General features: G+C 46.4%; 1 protein-coding gene across 2 annotated transcripts in view; it reads right to left on the bottom strand.

Moving 5' to 3' along the window:
* LOC126293559 (uncharacterized) overlaps positions 1-22,533 on the bottom strand; it is a 96,288-nt gene extending 73,755 nt beyond the window's left edge. Inside the window, exons 1-3 of one of the 2 annotated variants that reach the window (XM_049986838.1) lie at positions 21,979-22,533; positions 17,851-17,933; positions 11,376-12,444 (exon numbers count right to left, since the gene is read on the bottom strand). In XM_049986838.1, coding sequence (XP_049842795.1) covers positions 11,376-12,444; positions 17,851-17,933; positions 21,979-22,039 — 1,213 coding nt within the window. In that variant the 5' untranslated portion in view covers positions 22,040-22,533. The remainder of the gene's footprint in view (positions 1-11,375; positions 12,445-17,850; positions 17,934-21,978) is intronic. The other variant, XM_049986837.1, reaches the window with a different exon arrangement.
* Positions 22,534-22,839: the final 306 nt, after the last annotated feature.

Raw genomic sequence — 22,839 nt, 5'->3', positions numbered from 1 at the left:
CTAAAGTAGGAGACTGACATAAAGTACAAGGTAGTTAGAGGAAAATTGCAGAGCCATAGAAGCATTAGGGGAAAGATAGACGCTGTCTGTAAATACTTTTGCAGAAAAGAGAAGGAGCTGTATGAATATCAACAGCTCAGATACTAAGCCAAGAAGTGAATGTTGAAAGGTGTGAGGAGTATATAGAAGCGCTAGACAAGAGAAATGAACTTGAAGGCAATATTGCAGAAAGGGAAGAGTAAGCTGGTGAAGATGAGATCAGAGAAATAACACTGTGAAAAGAATTTGATAGATCGCTGACAGACCTGAGTGGCAACAAGGTCCTTGGACTAGAAGACATACCCTAAGAAGTAATTGAGATCTGCGAGAGTGAGAGAGAGTGAGAGTGAAGAGGGGGAGACGGGGGGAGAGGAGGGGGAGACGGGGGGGAGAGGAGGGGGAGACGGGGGGGAGAGGAGGGGGAGACGGGGGGGAGAGGAGGGGGAGAGGAGGGGGAGAGGAGGGGGAGACGGGGGGGAGGCGGGGGGGGGAGGCGGGGGGAGGCGGGGGGAGGCGGGGGGAGGCGGGGGGAGGCGGGGGGAGGCGGGGGGAGGCGGGGGGAGGCGGGGGGAGGCGGGGGGAGGCGGGGGGAGGCGGGGGGAGGCGGGGGGAGGCGGGGGGAGGCGGGGGGAGGCGGGGGGAGACGGGGGGAGACGGGGGGAGACGGGGGGAGACGGGGGGAGGCGGGGGGAGACGGGGGGAGGGAGACGGGGGGAGGGAGAGGGTGGGAGAGAGGGTGGGAGGCGGGGAGAGAGGGTGGGAGGCGGGGAGAGAGGGTGGGAGGCGGGGAGAGAGGGGGGGAGGCGGGGAGAGAGGGGGGGAGGCGGGGAGAGAGGGGGGGAGGCGGGGAGAGAGGGGGGGAGGCGGGGAGAGAGGGGGGGAGGCGGGGAGAGAGGGGGGAGGCGGGGAGAGAGGGGGGGAGGCGGGGAGAGAGGGGGGGAGACGGGGAGAGAGGGGGGGAGACGGGGAGAGAGGGGGGGAGACGGGGAGAGAGGGGGGGAGACGGGGAGAGAGAGGGGGAGACGGGGAGAGAGGGGGAGACGGGGAGAGAGGGGGAGACGGGGAGAGAGGGGGAGACGGGGAGAGAGGGGGAGACGGGGAGAGAGGGGGGGAGACGGGGAGAGAGGGGGGGAGACGGGGAGAGAGGGGGGGAGACGGGGAGAGAGGGGGGGAGACGGGGAGAGAGGGGGGAGAGACGGGGAGAGAGGGGGGAGAGACGGGGAGAGAGGGGGGAGAGACGGGGAGAGAGGGGGGAGAGACGGGGAGAGAGGGGGGAGAGACGGGAGAGAGGGGGGAGAGACGGGGAGAGAGGGGGAGAGACGGGGAGAGAGGGGGGAGAGACGGGGAGAGGAGAGAGGGGGGGAGAGAGGGGGAGAGAGGGGGAGAGAGGGGGAGAGAGGGGGAGAGAGGGGGGAGAGGAGGGGGAGAGACGGGGGAGAGAGGGGGGAGAGACGGGGAGAGAGGGGGGAGAGACGGGGAGAGAGGGGGGAGAGACGGGGAGAGAGAGGGGAGAGACGGGGAGAGAGGGGGAGAGACGGGGAGAGAGGGGGGGAGAGACGGGGAGAGAGGGGGGAGAGACGGGGAGAGAGGGGGGAGAGACGGGGAGAGAGGGGGGAGAGACGGGGGAGGAGAGGGGGGGAGAGACGGGGAGAGAGGGGGGAGAGACGGGGAGAGAGGGGGGAGAGACGGGGAGAGAGGGGGGAGAGACGGGGAGAGGAGGGGGGAGAGACGGGGAGAGAGGGGGGAGAGACGGGGAGAGAGGGGGGAGAGACGGGGATGAGAGGGGGGAGAGACGGGGGAGAGAGGGGGGGAGAGACGGGGGAGAGAGGGGGGAGAGACGGGGAGAGAGGGGGGAGAGACGGGGAGAGAGGGGGGGAGAGGACGGGGAAGAGAGGGGGGAGAGACGGGGAGAGAGGGGGGAGAGACGGGGAGAGAGGGGGAGAGACGGGGAGAGAGAGGGGGAGAGACGGGGAGAGAGGGGAGAGACGGGGAGAGAGGGGGGAGAGACGGGGAGAGAGGGGGGAGAGACGGGGAGAGAGAGGGGAGAGACGGGGAGGAGAGGGGAGAGACGGGGAGAGAGGGGAGAGACGGGGAGAGAGGGGAGAGACGGGGAGAGAGGGGAGAGACGGGGAGAGAGGGGAGAGACGGGGAGAGAGGGGAGAGACGGGGAGAGAGGGGAGAGACGGGGAGAGAGGGGAGAGACGGGGAGAGAGGGGAGACGGGGAGAGAGGGGGAGACGGGGAGAGAGGGGGAGACGGGGAGAGAGGGGGAGACGGGGAGAGAGGGGGAGACGGGGAGAGAGGGGGAGACGGGGAGAGAGGGGGAGACGGGGAGAGAGGGGGGAGACGGGGAGAGAGGGGGAGACGGGGAGAGAGGGGGAGACGGGGAGAGAGGGGGAGACGGGGAGAGAGGGGAGACGGGGAGAGAGGGGGAGACGGGGAGAGAGGGGGAGACGGGGAGAGAGGGGGAGACGGGGGAGAGAGGGGGAGACGGGGAGAGAGGGGGAGACGGGGAGAGAGGGGGAGACGGGGAGAGAGGGGGAGACGGGGAGAGGAGACGGGAGAGAGGGGGAGACGGGGAGAGAGGGGGAGACGGGGAGAGAGGGGGGAGACGGGGAGAGAGGGGGAGACGGGGAGAGAGGGGGAGACGGGGAGAGAGGGGGAGGACGGGGAGAGAGGGGGAGACGGGGAGAGAGGGGGGAGACGGGGAGAGAGGGGGAGACGGGGGGAGAGGGGGAGACGGGGGGGGGGGGAGAGGGGGAGACGGGGGGAGAGGGGGAGACGGGGGGAGAGGGGGAGACGGGGGGAGAGGGGGAGACGGGGGGAGAGGGGGAGACGGGGGGAGAGGGGGAGACGGGGGGAGAGGGGGAGACGGGGGGGAGAGGGGAGACGGGGGGAGAGGGGGAGACGGGGGGAGAGGGGGGAGACGGGGGGAGAAGGGGGAGACGGGGGGAGAGGGGGAGACGGGGGGAGAGGGGGAGACGGGGGGGAGAGGGGGAGACGGGGGGAGAGGGGGAGACGGGGGGAGAGGGGGGAGACGGGGGAGAGGGGGAGACGGGGGGAGAGGGGGGAAGGGGACGGGGGGAGAGGGGGAGGACGGGGGAGAGGGGGAGACGGGGGGAGAGGGGGAGACGGGGGGAGAGGGGGAGACGGGGGGGGAGAGGGGAGACGGGGGGAGAGGGGGAGACGGGGGGAGAGGGGGAGACGGTGAGAGGGGGAGACGGGGAGAGGGGGAGACGGTGAGAGGGGGAGACGGTGAGACGGTGAGAGGGGGAGACGGTGAGACGGGGAGACGGTGAGACGGTGAGACGGGGAGACGGTGAGACGGTGAGACGGGGAGACGGGGAGAGGGGGAGAGGGGGAGAGTGGGAGAGGGGGAGAGGGGGAGAGGGGGAGAGGGGGAGAGGGGGAGAGGGGGAGAGGGGGAGAGGGGGAGAGGGGGAGAGGGGGAGAGGGGGAGAGGGGGAGAGGGGGAGAGGGGGAGAGGGGCAGAGGGGGAGAGGGGGAGAGGGGGAGAGGGGGAGAGGGGGAGAGGGGGAGAAGGGGAGAGGGGGAGGGGGGAGGGGGGAGAGGGTGAGTGGGGGGAGGGGGAGGGGGAGGGGGGAGGGGGAGTGGGGGAGGGGGAGAGGGGGAGGGGGGAGGGGGAGTGGGGGAGGGGGGAGGGCGAGATGGGGGAGGGGGAGAGGGGGGAGGGGGAGAGGGGGGAGGGGGGCGGGGGAGAGGGGGGAGGGGGAGAGGGGGGAGGGGGAAGGGGGGAGGGGGAGAGGGAGAGAGCCATTGCAAAACTATTCCACTTAATGTGGAAGATATGTGAGACACAGGAAGTATCCTCAGACATTAAGAAGAATGTAAAAATTTCAGTCCCAAAGAAGAAAGGTGTTGACCAATGTGAATACTACCAAACCATCAGTTTAATAAATCACATTTGCAATATAGTGACAGAAATTATTTACAGAGGAATGGAAAAGAAATGGTAGAGCTCGGGGAAGTTCACTTTGGGTTCCAGAGAAATGTAGGAACACTGAAGAGATTATGGACTCGATAACTTGTCTTAAGAGGTTAGTTTGAAGAAAGGCAAACCTACACTTACCGTGTTTGTACATTTAGAAAAAGACAATGCCGACTGGACTATACTTTTGATTGTAGCACGGATAAAACACAGGGAGTGGAAGATTACTTACAGCTCGCACAGAAACAAAACTACAGGTTTTAGTGTAGCATTATCATTCTGGTGAAGCGAAGTGCCACACAAGCATTTTCTGAACAAAAGAATGATAATTGCCACTACAAAAAAAGTTTATTTTCGTAATGATTTAGAATAACCTACTTTTCAGATGTTAGCTTTACTTATGCATGTGTATTATGAAATGAATGGACACAACAGATCTGCAAGCTGGGTCAAAGATAGACATCGTACCACATTCGCAATACCTGCCGGTCGGGCAGTTTACTCCGTGTCTTCGGTTCCTGCTTCGGAGATACTGTGTGAACCACTGAGGAAGACTGGCTGTGACAGTGCCTGCGATGTCGTGGCGACAAGATAAAATGTGTTATATACTTACCCGATTGGAATCTGTTACATATGACAGATCATTTTCGGACTCTTAGTTCACATCACTGTATTTGCTATGTTCTGAATAACGAAGCAGTTTTGTACTGCACGGTCACAGGAAACGGGAGTACAATATATGGAACACACTTTATGAGAAGTGTCGTACTTATTTCGAGAACTGGATTTAGGATTTGTACTGTTACACTTACAGCAGGAATTGCAGCACTTCCAGGAACAAAATTGGATCAGAGGGTATTGACGAGTGTGTTGAATTAATAAGGTGAGCGAGCTTGAATAATAGGAAGTCTCAGCTCCCGATCAGACTTCACTTTGCCACCCACTATCACGGCAAAGAATCGGTGGAACGTGACGAGTTATGACAGTCAGACAACAAGAAAAGGAAGCACCGGTCAAGAAGGGGTCATATGTTTTCCTCGAAGGTAATCTGTACACTAAGTAAGCGACAAAGAACACATAGAAAAATTTGAAAGAAAGTTAAAGTTAAGGAGAAGGCACACGAATTTTGTGATTTCCCAATGATGTCACAGTTTTGTCAGAGATGGCAAAAGACTCGGGAGAGCATCTGAATGGAATGTATAATCCCTCGAAAGAGGTTATTAGATGAACATCGACAAAAGCAAGCCGACTGTAATGGAATGCAGTCAAATCAAATCAGTTTTCTTACTTGAGCAGCAAAGTGACCGATGATGGTCAAAGTATAGAGGATATAAAACGCAGACTGGCTATAGCAAGAAAAGCAGTTCTGAAAAAGCGGTATTTGTTAATACCCAACAAATTTAAACAACGGAAACTCTACGGCGGAGTGTCAGCAGCACAGAAAAACATATATTGCTACTAACTGTAAACATGATAGGCAAAGGTCCTGAGTTTGAGTCTCGATCTGGCACACAGTTTTAATCTGCCAGAAAGTTTCACTTTTCAGCTCGTCTATCCTATCAGCTTCCAGCCTCTCCGTTTGCCACAACCTCCTGCTTTCCAAACTTCAATGAAGCTCTCCTGCGAGGATGGAGTGTGAGTCGTGCTCGGTTAGCTCAGCTGGTAGAGCACTTGCCCGCCAAAGACAAAGGTCCCGAGTTCGAGTCTCGGTCCAGCACACAGTTTTAATCTGCCAGGAAGTTTCGTATCAGCGCACACTCCGCTGCAGAGTGAAAATCTCATTCTGGGGTGAAAACTGTCGGGTGGGGGTGTGTGGGGACAGTACATTACTGAGCCCGAGCCCGGGATACTTACGAGCGTGGAGAATGTGTGGTACGGATAGCTCGCATCTGCACAGTTTCAAAAAACTAGTAGTGGAGGGAAGAATCCGTACAGCTCAGGTAGTGAAGCGGCCACAGAAATGGAGCACGTTACACTTGGCAGCGCTCTCTGCCACATTTTGCTCTCTGTCGCAGTTTGGCGACGGTCATTCGTCCCGGAGGACAGGTGGTCGGCAGTCGTACCGAAATAGGAAACATTTGCAGCACACCTGGTACACGACACAGCCGCTTTCACAGGTAGCCCGGCCCCTGACGGGATAGGATAAACCTGTGACAGGACTGGAATAGGAAGAACTGTGCAGTGGATTCAGCAGGCCTTTCCTCAAGACAGAAAAGCTCCCATTCACGAGTCTAGCTCGTACAAAACAATGTATCCTGTAAACCGGGGATGAGGGGAAATGGGCAGATTCCCAGTTTTCCGGACAGCATTAGACACGGTGCCACACTGCAGCCTCCTAACGAATGTCTAAACAGGTTCCCAGGCGTGTGTGGCTCTGAGACTTCACAATTAATAGAGCCCACCGTGTTGTCCCGAATGGTAAGTGTTTGCCAGATACGAAATATTATCGGGAGTATCCTGGGGAAGTGGTATAGGACCGCTTTTATTTTCTAGGTACATAAATGATTTGGAAGATACGAATGAACAGCTATCTGCAGCTAACTGCTGATGGCACTGTGGTGTACGGGTAGTGTTGCTGCCGAACGACTGTAGGAGGGTACGAGATGGCGTAGACAGAATTTATGTTTGGTGTGATGAGCTGCAGCTCGCTCTAAATGTAAGTTAATGTGTATGAGCAAGAAACATTCCTGTAACGTTTCGTTGCAGTATTAGTGATGAGCTGCTTTCACACTCTTGTCAGTTTAATATATAGGTGTGACATTGCAAAGTAATACGAAACGGAATGAGCACATGAGGGTAATAGTAGGGATGATAAACGGTTGACATCGGTCTATTACGAAAATTCTGGGAAAGTGTGGTTCATCTGTAAAGGAGACCACATACACAACACTTGTACTACCTATTCTCAAGTACTGGTCCAGTCTCTGTGTTCTCCACCCGATTGGACTGAAAGAAGACATCGAAGCAATTCACAGGTGTGCTGCTACGTCCATTTGTTACCAATATGGCTTATCACCACGTGGATATTGCAGAGATGCTTCGTGAACTCAAATGGGGATCCTCAGAAGGAAGGTGATATACATCTACGTCGTACTCCGCGAGCCATTTAATGGTGTGTGGCGGAGGGAACTTTCGGTACCACTATCCGATCCTTCCAATCCTGTTCCACTCGCAAATAGTGTGTGGGAAGAATGATTGTTGGTCTCTGTATTGGCTCTAATTTCTCAAATTTTCTCCTCGTAGTCAATATGCGAGCTGTACGTGGGGGAGAAATAATTTGTTGTCTGACTCCTCCTGAAAAGTGCTGTGCTGAAATTTTAATAGTAAATCTCCCTTGTACCATCTGCAAGTGGAGTTTGTTTAGCATCACCGTAACACTTCCTCTCCAGCTAAATGACCCAGGAAAGAAACGCGCCGCTCGTTCGGTCTTCTCTATCTCCTCTATCGGTCCTACCTGACAGAGATCCCAGACAGATGAACAATACTCGAGAATCAGGCAAACGAGCACCTTATAAGCCACTTCTTTTGTGGACGAGTTACATTTCCTTAAGATTCTTCTGATGATTTCCTTACGATTCTTCCAAGGAATCTGAGTGTGGTGTCTACCTCTCCCACTATCCATTTTATGCGGTCATTCCACTTAAAGTCGCTCCGGATAGTTATGCCTAGATATTTTACGGCAGACACTGTCTCCAGCTGTTTGTCAACAATAGTGTAGCTGTACAGTAGTGGATTTCTTTTCCTATGTATGGACTTCTGTGAAACACTCTTAAAAAAATGTGGAGAAATGGTATTTGCAGCTGACTGCAGAATGATTCTACTGCCACCCACATATTACATGTAAAGACTGCAAAGACAAGACAAAATAAATTAGAGCATACAGAGGAATATAGACAGTTGTTTTGCCTCACACAATTTGCAACTGAAACAGGAGAGGAAATGACTGTCATACCCTCTGTCACGCACGATACGTCAGCATGTGGAGTGTTACTTAGATCTGCCCCACCAAAAAGTAAGAAAAAATACAATCTGCAATGAAGGCCTCTGTCAAAAATTACAAGCAAATTAACCACTACATGTAGGCCTAAAAACGTCACATTCGGAATGGATTCAGTATGTAAAGATGACAAATCGAACAGGAACAGCAAGAAAGTGGTTCGAAAAGAACTAACACAAGAGAACTGTAGGCTGGCCCCAAAAATGGTGGAGCACTCAAACAAGGCAGAATCTGGAAGGAGGAGACATGGAATGGGCCGGTTAAGAGAGAAGGTGGGAAAGGTTTAAAGCATTCCTGTAGTGCACCTGTGAAGCTAGGGATTGGTAATGGATGATGATGATGATAAGGTGGTATCCATAACTTCTCAAAACTTATCAATTTAATTCTTATATCTTATCTAGGCCTTATTCTGCTCCTTACCCTTAGAAGTTCTCCTGCGAAAGGATACACTGACCACAATGTTTTTGTCAATTTTGAAATGCACCCTGCAGTCCTTTCTTAGTACGTTTATTACCAACAACCATTCTGCCCGAAATTCCTCTACCGTATCAAGTCTCTGATCCTTCAACTCGACTTCCATCTCAAAGAAGAGGAAGAAGTCATTCAAAGCTAAGTCTTGTGAGTATGGTGTGTGGAGAACAAAAAATTTCCTCAATACTGTAGGCCACATAATGTCATATATTGATATAGTTGAGTACACAATCATTGTACGGCACTTCTACACCATTTCTCCTCCTGTCCTCCTCTAAACATCTTGGAATCGGCACAAAAGAAATTTTATCGAGCATACAATCAGGAGGGACAAACTCTTTACGTACAATTCCAATAATATATGAGAAAAAGATCAACAAAGGCTCAATGTTACTCTCTCTAACTTTTTGTCGGTCAAGGTGAAGCAGGACACTTCCATTGCAACAACTGTGCTCAATTTCAGGCACATGTCACAAATCCAACTTTTGAAATTAAAGTTTGGACAGTTTAGGAGCAGTCAAAGTTTGCTGGAGACCTCCACATGATGTCGCTTCTGAGCACATTGACGCAATTTGCTGGACTCCTCCTCGTGTCAATTCTTGTGATAAAATACATTCGTATGTACTGTAACTTACTCCCAAATTGTTGCAGAGTCTCAGATGATCCGTTTATGATCTTGAAAAATCAAATCCCTCTCTTTGTGGACATTTAATCATCAGACTCCAGTTGACTGTGAACTGGAACAAACATCAGCAGTCGACATATGACCATTGTTTTAATTATATATAGCATCACAACTCCATGTCTGACCTAACGCATTGCCTCCACGAGCTTGCTCCAACTGTCTGTCTGTTTCTGCAGTGATTTTCCCAAGTTTACAACAAAACTTAATACAAAGTTATTGCTCTTTCAGGTTGGCCACTGCCAAGTGGAAAAACTAGTCTAAACTAAACAATGGAAATACATTCGACGACAAGGAAACAAACCACCCGTCCTACAGCCGTTTACCACACTGATCGGAGGAAGATGTATGTGGAGACCCTGGCAGTACTTCAGTATACAGGTAAAAATTGTAACGTTACATGAGTATGTACTATATAGTCAGATCTACTTTGCATCATGTGAGTGTAGGGCAGTAGTGACCCATGATGTCATATGAACTTGAGATTTTTTTATACATGCCATTCATTTCTAAATTTTATTGATTATTTACAGAGTAAAGAATTTAATTATGTACAACATTTAATAGGTGGTGAATTTTAATGAGATAGATATAAATATGTTTTGACACAGTAAATCACCTTGATGCATTACCCATGATGTGTTCTCTCTTTGTAAGAGCAAAAACGTTCAGTGTTGCTCGAGTACGCGATCAAGTAGTCGTCGAGTGCGGATATGCTGCAGCTTACATGAAGGGCATAGAATTGTTAATTTACAACCAGCAGTTTATTTAAAAATTATTCTAGGGAACCATGGCCTGACTTTGGCGCAAACAAATCGCGCGCGAATACTCAAATATCAGCGCAGAGTTTAAGATACGCGGCTGGATATCGGGCATTATCGTAGCCAGTGTTTCTGTAACATTAACCACAATTTACAGACATGTCTGCTTGTGTCTGTGTATGTGCGGATGGATATGTGTGTGTGTGTGTGCGCGAGTGTACATCTGTCCTTTTTTTCCCCTAAGGGAAGTCTTTCCGCTCCCGGGATTGGAATGACTCCTTACCCTCTCCCTTAAAACCTACATCCTTTCGTCTTTCCCTCTCCTTCCTGAAGAAGCAACCATCGGTTGCGAAAGCTAGCAATTCTGTATGTGTGTTTGTGTGTTTTGTTCATGTGCCTGTCTGCTGGCGCTTTCCCGCTTGGTAAGTCTTGGAATCTTTGTTTTTAATATATTTACAGACATTAGTTTGATAATAACTATCAAAGACTTGTATGAGCAGCATAGTAATCGTCTTGATTACTAACGCAGGGGAGAAGCGATTTACTGTCGGGATATGACAAATATTAATCATTGTATAGTCAGCTTCTTGATACGTTGCTTAGCAACTCATAAACGGACAGTGATAGAATTACTGAAACGATCTTTTAAGTATTAACAACCACTATATACACATCAGAAACTGATTACTTTAACTGTGAGTGACTTCTGGATTGGATGAGTTTTTTTTATTTCAGTAACTGGTATAATAAATTTCTTTCGAGATTGGAACATCATCAATGGTTTCACACACATTCAGTTTAGTTGAACGATAGATAGTACTGGCTACACTACTATTTATAGTTTTAAAAGAAAAGAGAGCACATACCTGTTTTTCTTTTAAGAAATCTTTGTACTTCAGTCGTCAGACTTCTCAAACCAGAGGCATGAGTGATGCTCCCTCACAGTACTACAATATCGTCAACCACAACATATGTGCCCCTTCTTACTACATTTCTGCAATGAAAACCCTGAGATATAGCCACAGTACGAAGAAGGGAGAAAAAAGAGGAAAGATCAGCGAAAGAAATGGAGCTGTTATAACTTCAAATTGAACAAATATATTTCAGGGACGACAATACGTGAGAGTCACAGATCAAGTAAACAGAGTAAGATGTGTGTACACTTTAACAGTCAAATCATAACTGAGTCCAAGTCTAGCAGCCGCTGGCTGGCTGCCACTTAAGTGGCACTGCTGCTGCACGGCTGGCAGACAGCGCCGCATGTAGAGGAAGCGCGTAACTGCGCGGGGGCACTTTGAAAGATCGGCAAGTCACAACAGGAGCAAAGGGAGCAGGGGAGGTCACAACACTTTCCATCAAAATTCATATTTTGGGAACTATCACATATAATCTCCAATTGCTACACATAAAGGAGTACCAACTGATACCTGCAAAAAACTACAGCAAACAGATTACATAAGAACAAAAACTGACTTACCATCTATTGCTGTCTGGACTGACGATTCTTTTGTAGGTCTGACAGGGTGATGAAGCCCAGTTTCGCCCGTCCTCTGTTTCTGCAGGTGGTCCAACAGTGCCTCACTGGGCTTATCCAGGACGTACGAGCCCTGGCGAACGAGCCGGTAGCCGCCGCTCCAGTTGTCGTCGGCACCAGGGGCGGGCGGGATGTCCAGCAGCACCACGCTGCTCTCCCGTGCCGTGACGTAGTCCGACGACGCGCTGTGCGAGCCGCCTCCCGAGCCCCCTGTCCCCGGCGGCTGCCTCCCGTCGACCTCGTCTGACGAGTCAGAGTCGAAGTTCCTGTCCTCGTTCTCCAGGGGCAACAGCTTTCTGTAGAAGCTCACCGCCCACGTGGAGTCTGAAGCAGAATTGTCACTTGGGTCGTTCTTCTGGGGCGACGCCGACACGAGAGAGAGCTCGGACTCGGCAGATGCGACACCCCCGCCTTTCATGTATGTGATCTGTGGCCCGTTTCTGTCACGAACCTTAGCTGGCAAACTGACTTTGGAATTTATGGCTCTCTGCTGCTCCAAGGAAAATGACCGGCTGCTAGATATGACAGCACGATCAGGTTCTCTGGCGCACCTACAGTGGGCGCACTCCGAATCCGACTTATTTTCGCTCTGCCGTTTCACTGGCAGGTATTCTGCAGAACTGCACTTTCTCAAAACTTTTGCCGAGCCCGTAGACAGAAAGAAAGGAAGGATCGTCGACCTTCTGGCAGAAGAGCTGCCTGCCTGCGACCTCCACGGCACGGCATTCGGTGATCCGTCCGTCAGACACGGTGCGGAGGTACATTTCCTCAAGATGTGATGTCGTCCTTTTCCACCACAAGTACACTGCAGGAAAGCCTCACTCGCATCTCTGGGACCTCTGCCGCACGTACCGTTCTGATCTGACAAGCTAACCGCATATTCTCTCCTTTTCTCTGCCAACTTCTTGGCACACTTTTGTTCTTGGTAGCCATCAGTCCACCCCAGCTGCATTTCCAACTGCAGTGCCCTGTTCTTTGCTTCCATTGCCATTGTTTTGGTGCTTTTGTCCAGCTGAAAATAACAACCAACAACAATTAAAGTAAATAAGTATTATGGAAGAGCAACTATGACACACTGAAATGTATTAAAAAATTAGATTTGACTAGAAATGATACAAAGGAAGTGATGCCTATAAAAAGGGAAACTATAGAGGGTGGTCAAAAACAGCCTGAATAGCTAGTAAGAGTGGTGCACGCTGCGTTGTGCTGAGAAATAATGGTTATGAAAATATTCACTATATAGTGACGTTACCCAGTTAATCGGCATCAAAATTAGCCAATTGGACCACTCTGTGCTCAAATTAGAGTGACCCCCCAGAGAGGAGTTGACAAATGTGTTCTCCGTTCGGTTTCCTAAAACCGAACAAGAGAGAGATACAAAAATTGGGCACGTGACAGTGGTAAGGATCGAGCTCAAGCCAAAGTCTGGGAAGTCGCGTGCACTATCACCTGTGCCACAAGAACAACTGACACTATTGTACCTGGAGGCCCATTCGAATTTGCACACGCAATGCTAATTAACTCGGAAATGGTGCAACATACAAATTTTTTTCTTAATTATGTCCGAGCACAACGTACTGTACAATACTCTTACAAGACTGTTTCTGACCACCCCGCCTACAATACGTCGGCACCGCAACCCGAGAGTGTCAAAGGTGTGACACAATACGTTAATTTCTCAGCTGATAAACTGTCCAAAACCATATTTGTCATAAATATCAATGTAAATAATGTATGGCTGCCAATGGCCTATAAACTGAAAATCGTGTATATTTATAATCAAAAGTAAATTATTCGAGAATAAATTAAGTGCAAAGACATACAGCTATCTTTGTACATCATCATTACTGTAGAAACACACTCGGAAACATTTGTGGTGTTCATCCCAGAGTTGCTCATTCCCCCTACACTTCTCGTACTTATGGTTGTATTTAATGGACAACTAAACAATAACTGTGAGAGGCAGCAGTGGTACATTCTGTACGAGCACTCAAACTTACCGTTTCCTTAGAAACAGACACCTCGACATCACACACTACCTCCTGCATCATCCAACATCATAAATGGCACCTCATTTGCATAGAAATGCCATCAGCATAACCAATATTACCAGCACCTGCAGCTAGAGTGTTTGAAGTGGGACAACTGAACCCACTGCCCACGTGAAGATACAGTAAAGCAGTTTCATTGCAAGTGAGGACTGCGAAACCACACTGATACCTTCTGAAGAAAATCTGTTACCAGAGTGCATCCAACCAGGTTTGTGACAGCAATGAAAATTTCCCGACAGGGAAGTCAGTGGCCGAGCACTCTCTCCTGGACGAAGAGTCCTCCACAGACGCTGAAGTAATGGCTGCTACGTCCAAGGTAAATCGCTGCTGTTCACAGTGTACATTAAAGACAGCGAATTCTATCACATCCAGGCTTTGAGCAATTGACGCAGTTACCCGCAAGGAAATTGTATCCAGTAAAATTAGCACTACCATCTGCGATATCCGCCCAGTAGTCGATTGCATCTCCACCCAACGGTGTGTGGTGGAGGGCACTTTACGTGCCACTGTCATTACCTCCCTTTTCTGTTCCAGTCACATATGGTTCTCTGTTGGCACTTCTTAGAATCTTCATGCCTAAGTATTGATTAATTTCCCCTAAATCATGCATATTAAATTCCGTCCATAACTATTCTTGAAAAAAGTCGATCTGGCTTTCACTATTGGTTAAAATAAAAAATCATCATCCCATATGGCCATGATTACAATTTCTTCATTGCTCCTTTCATAATATATACTGGGATCTGCCTTTTATGCAAACATTTATTCCAGCAATGGCCACTTTGCTTTAATCCATATATGGCTTTCTTCAAACACTGAATGCTCCCTTCCCCTTAATAAGGTCACTTAACTTCATCAGGTAGAATCACATATATTTCCTCTTTCAGTCTTCCATTCAGGTAAGCTGTTTTCACATCCATTTGATGAATTAATAAGTCTTCCTTTACTGACAGAGGTAAAAGGTATTTTAATGATGAATACTTCACCACTGGTGAGTAAGTTTCATTGTAATCTATTCCTTCTTTCTGGGAATATCCTTTAACTACCAGTCTGGCTTTGAATTTTAGTCTTAAAAAACCTGAGAGTGCAATACCAAACACCCATCTTGTTCTTAGTGACTTTTTATTTTCAGGCATGTCAACCCATTCATATGTATCATTATCCACAAAAGATTGCAGCTCCTTTTCAATAGCCTTTTTTCCAATCTTGAGCATTTGTACTTGCTAAAGCTTCATCAACTGTGATTGGTTCATTGTTGATTGTTTGGGCAGCATTACATTTCATAATCTGGATATTCTTTTGGTTTTGCTATACGTGAATACCGCCCTAAACTGAATTCCCCTGTTGAACCTTCTTCTCCAATTTCATTCTCGAGTAGCGCATCAGCTTCCTCTTTGTTCTTGTCTTCCTCTGTTTCACTTTCCATCTCTGTTTCAGCACTATCACACATTATGCTTGGTTGCATTACTGTATCACTTTGACTACTTTCCTTTATTTTAGGTCTATAATCCTCCAAAAATACTACATCTCTACTACTTATTATCTTCTTATTCACAGGATTATAAAATCTGCAGCCTTTTGAATCCTCACAGTAACCAACAAAAATATATTTTTGAGATTTTGTGCCTCACTTTCCTCTTAATGGTTTTGGAATCTGAACCATGGCTTCACATCCAAAGATTTAAGTGCTTTAGATCTGGTTTCTTCCCAGTCCATACTTCATAAGGTGTCTTGTGTCTCACAGCTTTGGCAGGTGATCTGTTAATTAAATACACTGCTGTTGACACAGTCTCTGCCCAAAAACACTTACGTAGCTCAGCATCGCTTAACATACTTCCTGCCTTTTCTACAGTGGTTCTGTTGGCTCGTTCTACAACTCCACTCTGTCTAATCTAATAATTTTAATTTTCTTCCCAGTCTGTCTTTCGACCATTCTGCAATAAATAAAAAATACACCATTTACTTGGTCCTCACTACTTATAAAATAAACAAGCATGTATCTAGAAAAATCAACTATGAATGTCAGGAAATAGAAGCTACCTCCTAAGGATTCATTCTCCATAGGCCCACAGAGATCTGAATGTATGAGTTGCAAGACTCTGGTAGATCTGCTCTGACTATTTAAATGGCAATCAAGCCTGCTTCCCTTGCAAACATACCTCACATTGAACATTATTCATTCCATAATTTTCCATTCCAGTTGCTATATTCTTCACTAAAGGCATACTTTTCCTATTCAAATGTCCAAGTCTCCTGTGCCACAAGAAACCTTTTGCAGCATAAACAGAGTGATTTCCTGTTTAAGCAGTATTTTGAACTGTATTCACTTTGCAAATACCTCTCACCACAAAAGTCTATCGCTTTGGCTCCCTCTACATCGAAGATAACTTTATTACCCTTCTTTACTATTTCGCTTACCGACAACAAATTAGTTGCAATATTATTTACACAATGTACATCATGAGCAGTAACAGTTTCCTTTTCCCCATTCACAAGCAAATTAAGATCCACTTTTCCTGCAGGTTCACACCTTAACTTAGATCTGTCAACTGTGGAAATTCCAGTCTCAATCCTTGACTGAACATCATACTTTAACACTATCCGCTGTAATTGATGTTCCGGAACATTCCAAACCCATAATCATTGGCAAATATTTCTCTGGTAGTCCAGCTAACAATATAGTTCCAAACCATTCAACCGCAATTTCAAAACCAATATTCCTCAGACGATTAGAGATTGAAATTATTTTATTCACATATTCATCCACGCTTTTACACTTAATTAATCTTGTGCTTATCAGCTCACGAAGTAATCCCACTTTTCTGGTTAAACCACCATCTTCAAATGCATTTTTCAGTCTGTCGCATAACATAATTCACTGGATCAATCAAAAGGATTAGTTTTGATTTCGCCTTCCAATCCTTAGTTGCAAAACTTGATTCCATAGGTGCCAATTTACCATTTACAACGTCCCATTAGCCACCCAAGCGCAAATACGCCTCAACGGCAAATTTCTAGGTCGTGTAATTTTCGTGCCCAACGAGCTGCTCTATTTGCGGTATCTGAGTTGTATTCATTTTACAGTTATTTTCTTCTTTGTATAGCGTACACAACCCACGTTTAACCGAACTTCCGCGCACCGTTTGCGCAAATACATGTCACCTTAAAGCTTATTATTTCAGTTTAATCCAGTACCTGGCCCCATAACCTGATGTAGTTTATGCAGATTAACACAGCTAAATGACAGGTAACTACTATTTAAGGGAGAAAATAAACTTATGCTTTATTCACACAACACATGTTAATACATTTGACTACCAAATTATATTATGACTACAAAATTATATTACGTTGTCCCATCAACAAACACGGAACATGTATATTCTGCAGAGTCTAATGCACTCTGCAAATCACATCTTGTGCGCCACTATGCATGCTACAAAATGTTTGTTCACATATCTCCAACAGCCTGCCGAAGAGCACTGCAGTCCTAGGTCTGTGGAAAAACCATAAAAATCCGCTACATTAAGTCACACAAACAGAACCAGCCTGCGGGCCGATCGGTGTGACTAGATACAGCAGGCAGGATCTGCACATTAGTGACAAGCTGTGGGCTTCAGTTCTGTAGGCCTGATCCACTAGATACACCCACAAAAATGGCCTGCGGTTTTAGCCTATCTTTTCCAAGTCCACTCATATGGAAAGTTATTTACATGTCACTTACACCGTGTTTATGAAATGAGATCAGGGTGATCGATCCGCACAGCAGATATCTTGCTTGAATACCCTGAGAATCGGTGGCATATCCCTGTAAAGATGATTGCTGAGCCACAGACAGGCACATAGGAAAGACAATCACACTCTCACAACTAAATTTTCAGCCATAGGCTTTGTCAGAAAATGAGAGCACTTATACTTTCACACAATCACTCAGAGACAACTCACGGACACACAACCGCCGTCTCCGGCCATTGCGTCAACAGTCTCTGAGAATCGGATCCGAATCCGAACAAACCACTCCTCACGTCTTCCTGCCGCTAATCGGCAGCTGCTAGGCTAGCGGCAAGACTTGGTGGCAGCACTAACGGCAAGCTGAGGGGGGTGGTAGAAGGGGAGAAGCAGTAAGAATGAGGGAGTGGGGAAGCAGCGCACGTACTCAGCTGCACCCAGCCAGTGACGGTGCACGGCATCCCAGTAAACAAACCGTTTCATCTACTGCGACAAAAATGAGATTTTTCTACCCCCCCCCCCCCCTGACAAGTTTGAAATTCCCAGATATACAGAAATTGTGGCAAACCTGTAATACAGCATCAAACTGAAACACCATAATAAAGAATTAACAAATTATTAAGGAAAGCGCTACTTACTAGTGGCGGAAGAATGGGGACTCCATTCAATCTGATGCAGGACACGAATGGCCTCTTTCTCTCGACACCACATGTCGCTGCCACTGCAAGATATACAATTCAATTATTATTCGTCACAACGGCTACATGAAAAGCACAATCTAATGCACTTTTTTCATTAAAATAACGGCAGGGGACTTCAATTCTGAGCACACGCTCGAGATAATTACAAAAACATTTTATTAGCAAAAACTAGAATCTGAACAAATTGACTTCACCCTTGTCAGTCTGCTGCTCAAAGTCCCATCTATTATATAGTGAGTGGTTACCTTTGCACATGACAAGGCAGGCATTCCACACTCCTACCCATGGGTCTCCAGTATCACAAAACATGTAAATCTTAAGATTATTTGCCAGTCACTCCCTCTTTTAATCATTAGAGTAAACACTTAATAATTCAAGGTGCATGTCTAGAAGAGTAACACATTGAGTTTTCTTACTCCACATATAACGGTTAGTCCCATAACCAAATGCCTCCTTCCTGATTGCAAAAAACCAGGCAGATTACTAGGCTCTTGGTCAAAAATGACACAGTTAACTACTAAAAAGACCTCAAAGTTGTGAAACTTTCTTCCTAAAGCTTTACTCCCACAGAAGTATCGGACCTTTCCAAGGGCATTACGTTTTGCCCCGGTCCCAAATTCAGTCGTGCCGAACTTCCCTCCTCCTCCAGGTACCTACAGCAACCACCCTACTGACCAAACTCGACTCTAAGCCAGTGCCGAACACTGCCCCCGACTCAATTCACTCCTACATCCCCCACTACTCTAAAATCACCCCTGTTAACATCACAGTTTCTTAACCTCGAACCTCGCCTCACCGTCATTCCCCCCCGAGTCTCTCGACGTGGAAGCTAACCTTACATCTGCAGACACAACGGCAATCCTCCACCCAAAATCCGATCTCATCCTTATAGCCCCACCTGCTGCCAAAGGCTACACCACTGCGGTTTTGAACCGCAAGGACTACACCAGCTGTCAGATTCGTCCACCAACAAATCCTGCCACAGTGACCCCATTCCAAAAATCCAACAGAGTCTTAAGTCAGTCCTCAAATCCTTAGGCCTATTCCAGAATTTCTCCCCAGAGACCACCCCCCCCCCCTATCTCTCTCTTTCTCTCACTCTCCCCCCAGCTCTCTCTGAACCCGCTCTCCTACCTTCTACACACCTCCCCAAGTCCATAAACCCAAAACCCATTGTGGCCAGTTTCTGTGCCCACCAGAAAGAACCTCTGCTCCCTTGACACCTTCAACCTTTTACCCACAACCTATGCACCTACATAAAACACAAGGATCATTTCCACCACAGACTCTCCACAATTCCTGTTTCTTTACCACACAGCATCCTGCTCATCACTTTCAACGTCACTTCCCTCTACACTAAGATCCCTAATGCCAGTGGGTTTGCTGCAACTGAACGCTACCTTTCCCGGTGTTCAACTGACCTCCTGACCTACAAGCAGTCTCACTCTAAATATATCACATGTCTCACTGAGGCCTTCACAGACTCTAATTACCCTCCCAACCTTTTACAGAAACAGATCTCCCGTGCCTCGTCTCTCCGGTGACCTACTACAACCCACTTACCCACACTCTGGCCACAAAAGAGCATTCGCCCCATAACTAAACACCAAGACTGGAGCAACCGAATCGCACTCCCCACCAGGGTTTCGACTAAATCTTGTCGAGTCCCAAAATGAGGAATATTCTACCCGCTATCCTTCCCACCACTACCACAGTAGTATTCCGCCACCCACCCAGCCTAAACAGTATCCTTGTCTACACGACACCTGCTCCCAACCCTTCGCCTCGTATCCCTCTAATAGACCTGCCCCGAGTCTCCTCCAACCGCACCTACTCCAGACTGGTCACAAATATCATTTGTTCCACCAATGGCAGGTCTGCGTGTGTTAACAGTCACGTGATCTACAAGCTAAGCTGCAACCACTATGCTGTGTTCTACACAGGCACAACAAATGACACACCATCTGGCTGCACAAACATATGCCTTGTTTGTTTTGAGTATAAATTAAAAATTACAATGTCAAAAAACTGAGAAATTCTTTTTACATGTTTTCAAAAGTGTTGCACATAACAATGTCACCTATCCTCTGCAGGGTAGGCTACGTTATTTCTTCACTGTTAATAATTATAAAAATATTTGGAAGTTGTCAGATAAATACTAACAATATTAACAAGATCCCTCAGCATGTAAATATTTGATACACTTGCTTATATAGCACATGGAATTACAGCCTACATTCTTCACTCAGGCTTTTGAAGTAATCAGGCTATAGACATTTATAACAAATGTCCTTCCGTAACAAGTTTTACAAAACAAACATTTATTAAATAGTCGTGTTTCATGTGGATTTATGCTACTGAAGACATCATAATACTCTTATATTTGGAAGTTATGGAAAAGAAAATTTTATATTAACTGTTCATTATATTTTATACTGAAATTATGTCATCAATTTGTTATGGAAGGACATTTAGAATTTTGGGAGAAATTTTATGTCTTTGATAAACATACCAAATGCCTTCTTTTAATACCAATGTATTCCTGTTAGGCTAACTTAACTTCCCACATAGATTTTGTCACAGGATCAACAATGTGTTAGATACAAATAATAAAAATGAAATGTCCTCCCAATATAGAAAATACTTTATTTTTTCTAAATGTGTGAGGAAAAAATCACACTAATAATTTTTTAAAAAGGAAAATGACTATAGTGTATGCAACTACAGAGTTTTCTGAACGATATATCACAAAGTTTTATGGTGATTAAAAGGTTTTTGAATTTCAGTACTTGTGGCATACTGTTCTATTGATTTAGACATTGTACTACATATTGCCAAAGTCAATTAACTGCTATGAAATAACAGGCACTAATTATTAAATAAGCTTTCAGAACCTGTACAAGTTTTCACATTCAAGTGGGTTATTGTTTATAGTTCTTGCATATGGATCGAGTTAACAGCAGATTCTAGATATGTTATTGCATTATTTATTGTTTGTTTGTAAAGCAAATAACAAGTGAGGAGGTACCATGTCATGGTACTCTTGAGGACTGAAGTTTAACCCTGGTATGGCCATCCTGACTGGTTTCCCCGAGTCTATAAAGTGAATGCTAGGATGGTCCAGTTTGAAAGGCCCTAACTTTCTGCTCCACTGTTGCCTGATATAAAACAACTTCATACATGTTGGATAACAGTGTAAATATATCTTAAATGTATTTGGCACATCCTACACCACTGTATTAAATGTTCAAGAAAAAAATAAATAATGAACAAAACATATTTCTGAAGAAGAAAACAAACACTATGGCTGGTTAGCTGCCATCCCCTTCTACACTATAAAAGTAATTATTAATTATATTATAAACTTGTAATGTCGCCAGTCAATCCATTGAAGTTTTGTATAATCATGTGCATTATATTGTGTATTTGATGCATACTATTTTAATGGCGTTAAGATAGTGAGGTTATTTATAGGCAATAAATGTGCTTCATTACATTAAAAAACGTTGAAGACGAAGTTCGGGAATTGATGTTACGCCAATCACAATGAGTAAACCGAATAACGATGATAATAATTGATGTTGTTGTTATTATTGGTATTATTGTTCGTGGCATAGATGTAATGCTGAAATATAATGGTAATGAAAGTTTACTATTAACTCTATTAGCTAAAACGATCTCTCGATTCCCTGCTATATGAGTTGGCGAAAGAAATACGGGCCTTTGGGTTCATTATAGACCTACAAGACCACTTTTCATTCCGAAGAACGCTGAACTCTGTGTCTAACAGGAGGTAGTTCGAGCTTTGAGCGATTAACAAACGTATGTTACCGACTGCACACAATGTTTCTTCCAAAATTTCACTTCGTGTTTGTTAATACGTAAGAAACCTACCTTTTCAGTCAGTGTTGGCACTTCAATTGCAAGTATCAGTTGACTTGTTTTAACACAGTTATTACACACTAAACGACATACACAATTGTTACTGGAAATTAAAAGAAATCACGACATGTCAATATAAAAATTATGTTTGTAAAGGTAGTTTATCAAACGTGCAACACTAACCTTTTTCTGCTCCGATCATCGTACATGAAATTGGTATTGTGATATTGGAAAAACAAAGCATTTGGATGTATTTTCCTATATCCTAAGATGGTGCATGTCACTAGTATCCAAAGTTAATTTGTTTATGCCAATACTAGTTTTCCAGATATATGTACCTCTCAATTCGGCGACTGAATAAGTCTCACAAAACAAAAATATAAGTATTTAAAACGAAACGCGGTTTTGGTGTTTACAGCTGTCACAGAATCGCTGTTGGACGCCAGTTGTGCGGTGTTAACTAATGTATTTATTTTAACACAACGAATAACACATCAGCTCAAGACCCGTAAATTTCGCAAAGTTCCATTCACTAGATTCTCCTCAAAATTTGTACACGTACAACACCGTTCCGTTAGCAGAATACCAAAAGCAGTCGAACATGTCAACACATAAACAAGTCTCACAGAACTCAAACACGCACAGCAACAAAATATACTTCCCGCGTTCGCATTCGACGCACGGCATGTCAGAGAGAGAGAGAGAGAACTGGCAAGTCGAGAGCCATGTATCAGTTGTGAATTACAAAGTCCCGTTTTACTCTTTTTATGTTTGATATGGACGAAATGTACTCTTTTAATTCAAGCAATATCCGAAGAAACTGAGAAATCAGAATATGACGATGTGGTTCAACCACGATCTTTATATGTAAGAAAAACTGGATGACCAGTAGGTAGCTAGGGTAGATGCTTCAAAATATCTGGTTTTACGTATTGATAGCAAACCAAATCTCAGACCTATGCAAAATGCTATGTTAGCTATTTTCATTCGATTATAATATATAGAAACGTCTTTTGGGGAAACCAGCCATCAGCTAGAAAAGTG

This window comes from Schistocerca gregaria, chromosome 10 (genome assembly GCF_023897955.1).
Source record: "Schistocerca gregaria isolate iqSchGreg1 chromosome 10, iqSchGreg1.2, whole genome shotgun sequence".
NCBI lineage: Eukaryota > Metazoa > Arthropoda > Insecta > Orthoptera > Acrididae > Schistocerca > Schistocerca gregaria.
The sequence above is the reverse complement of the archived record's forward strand: the minus strand, read 5'-3'. Positions and strand labels throughout refer to the sequence as shown.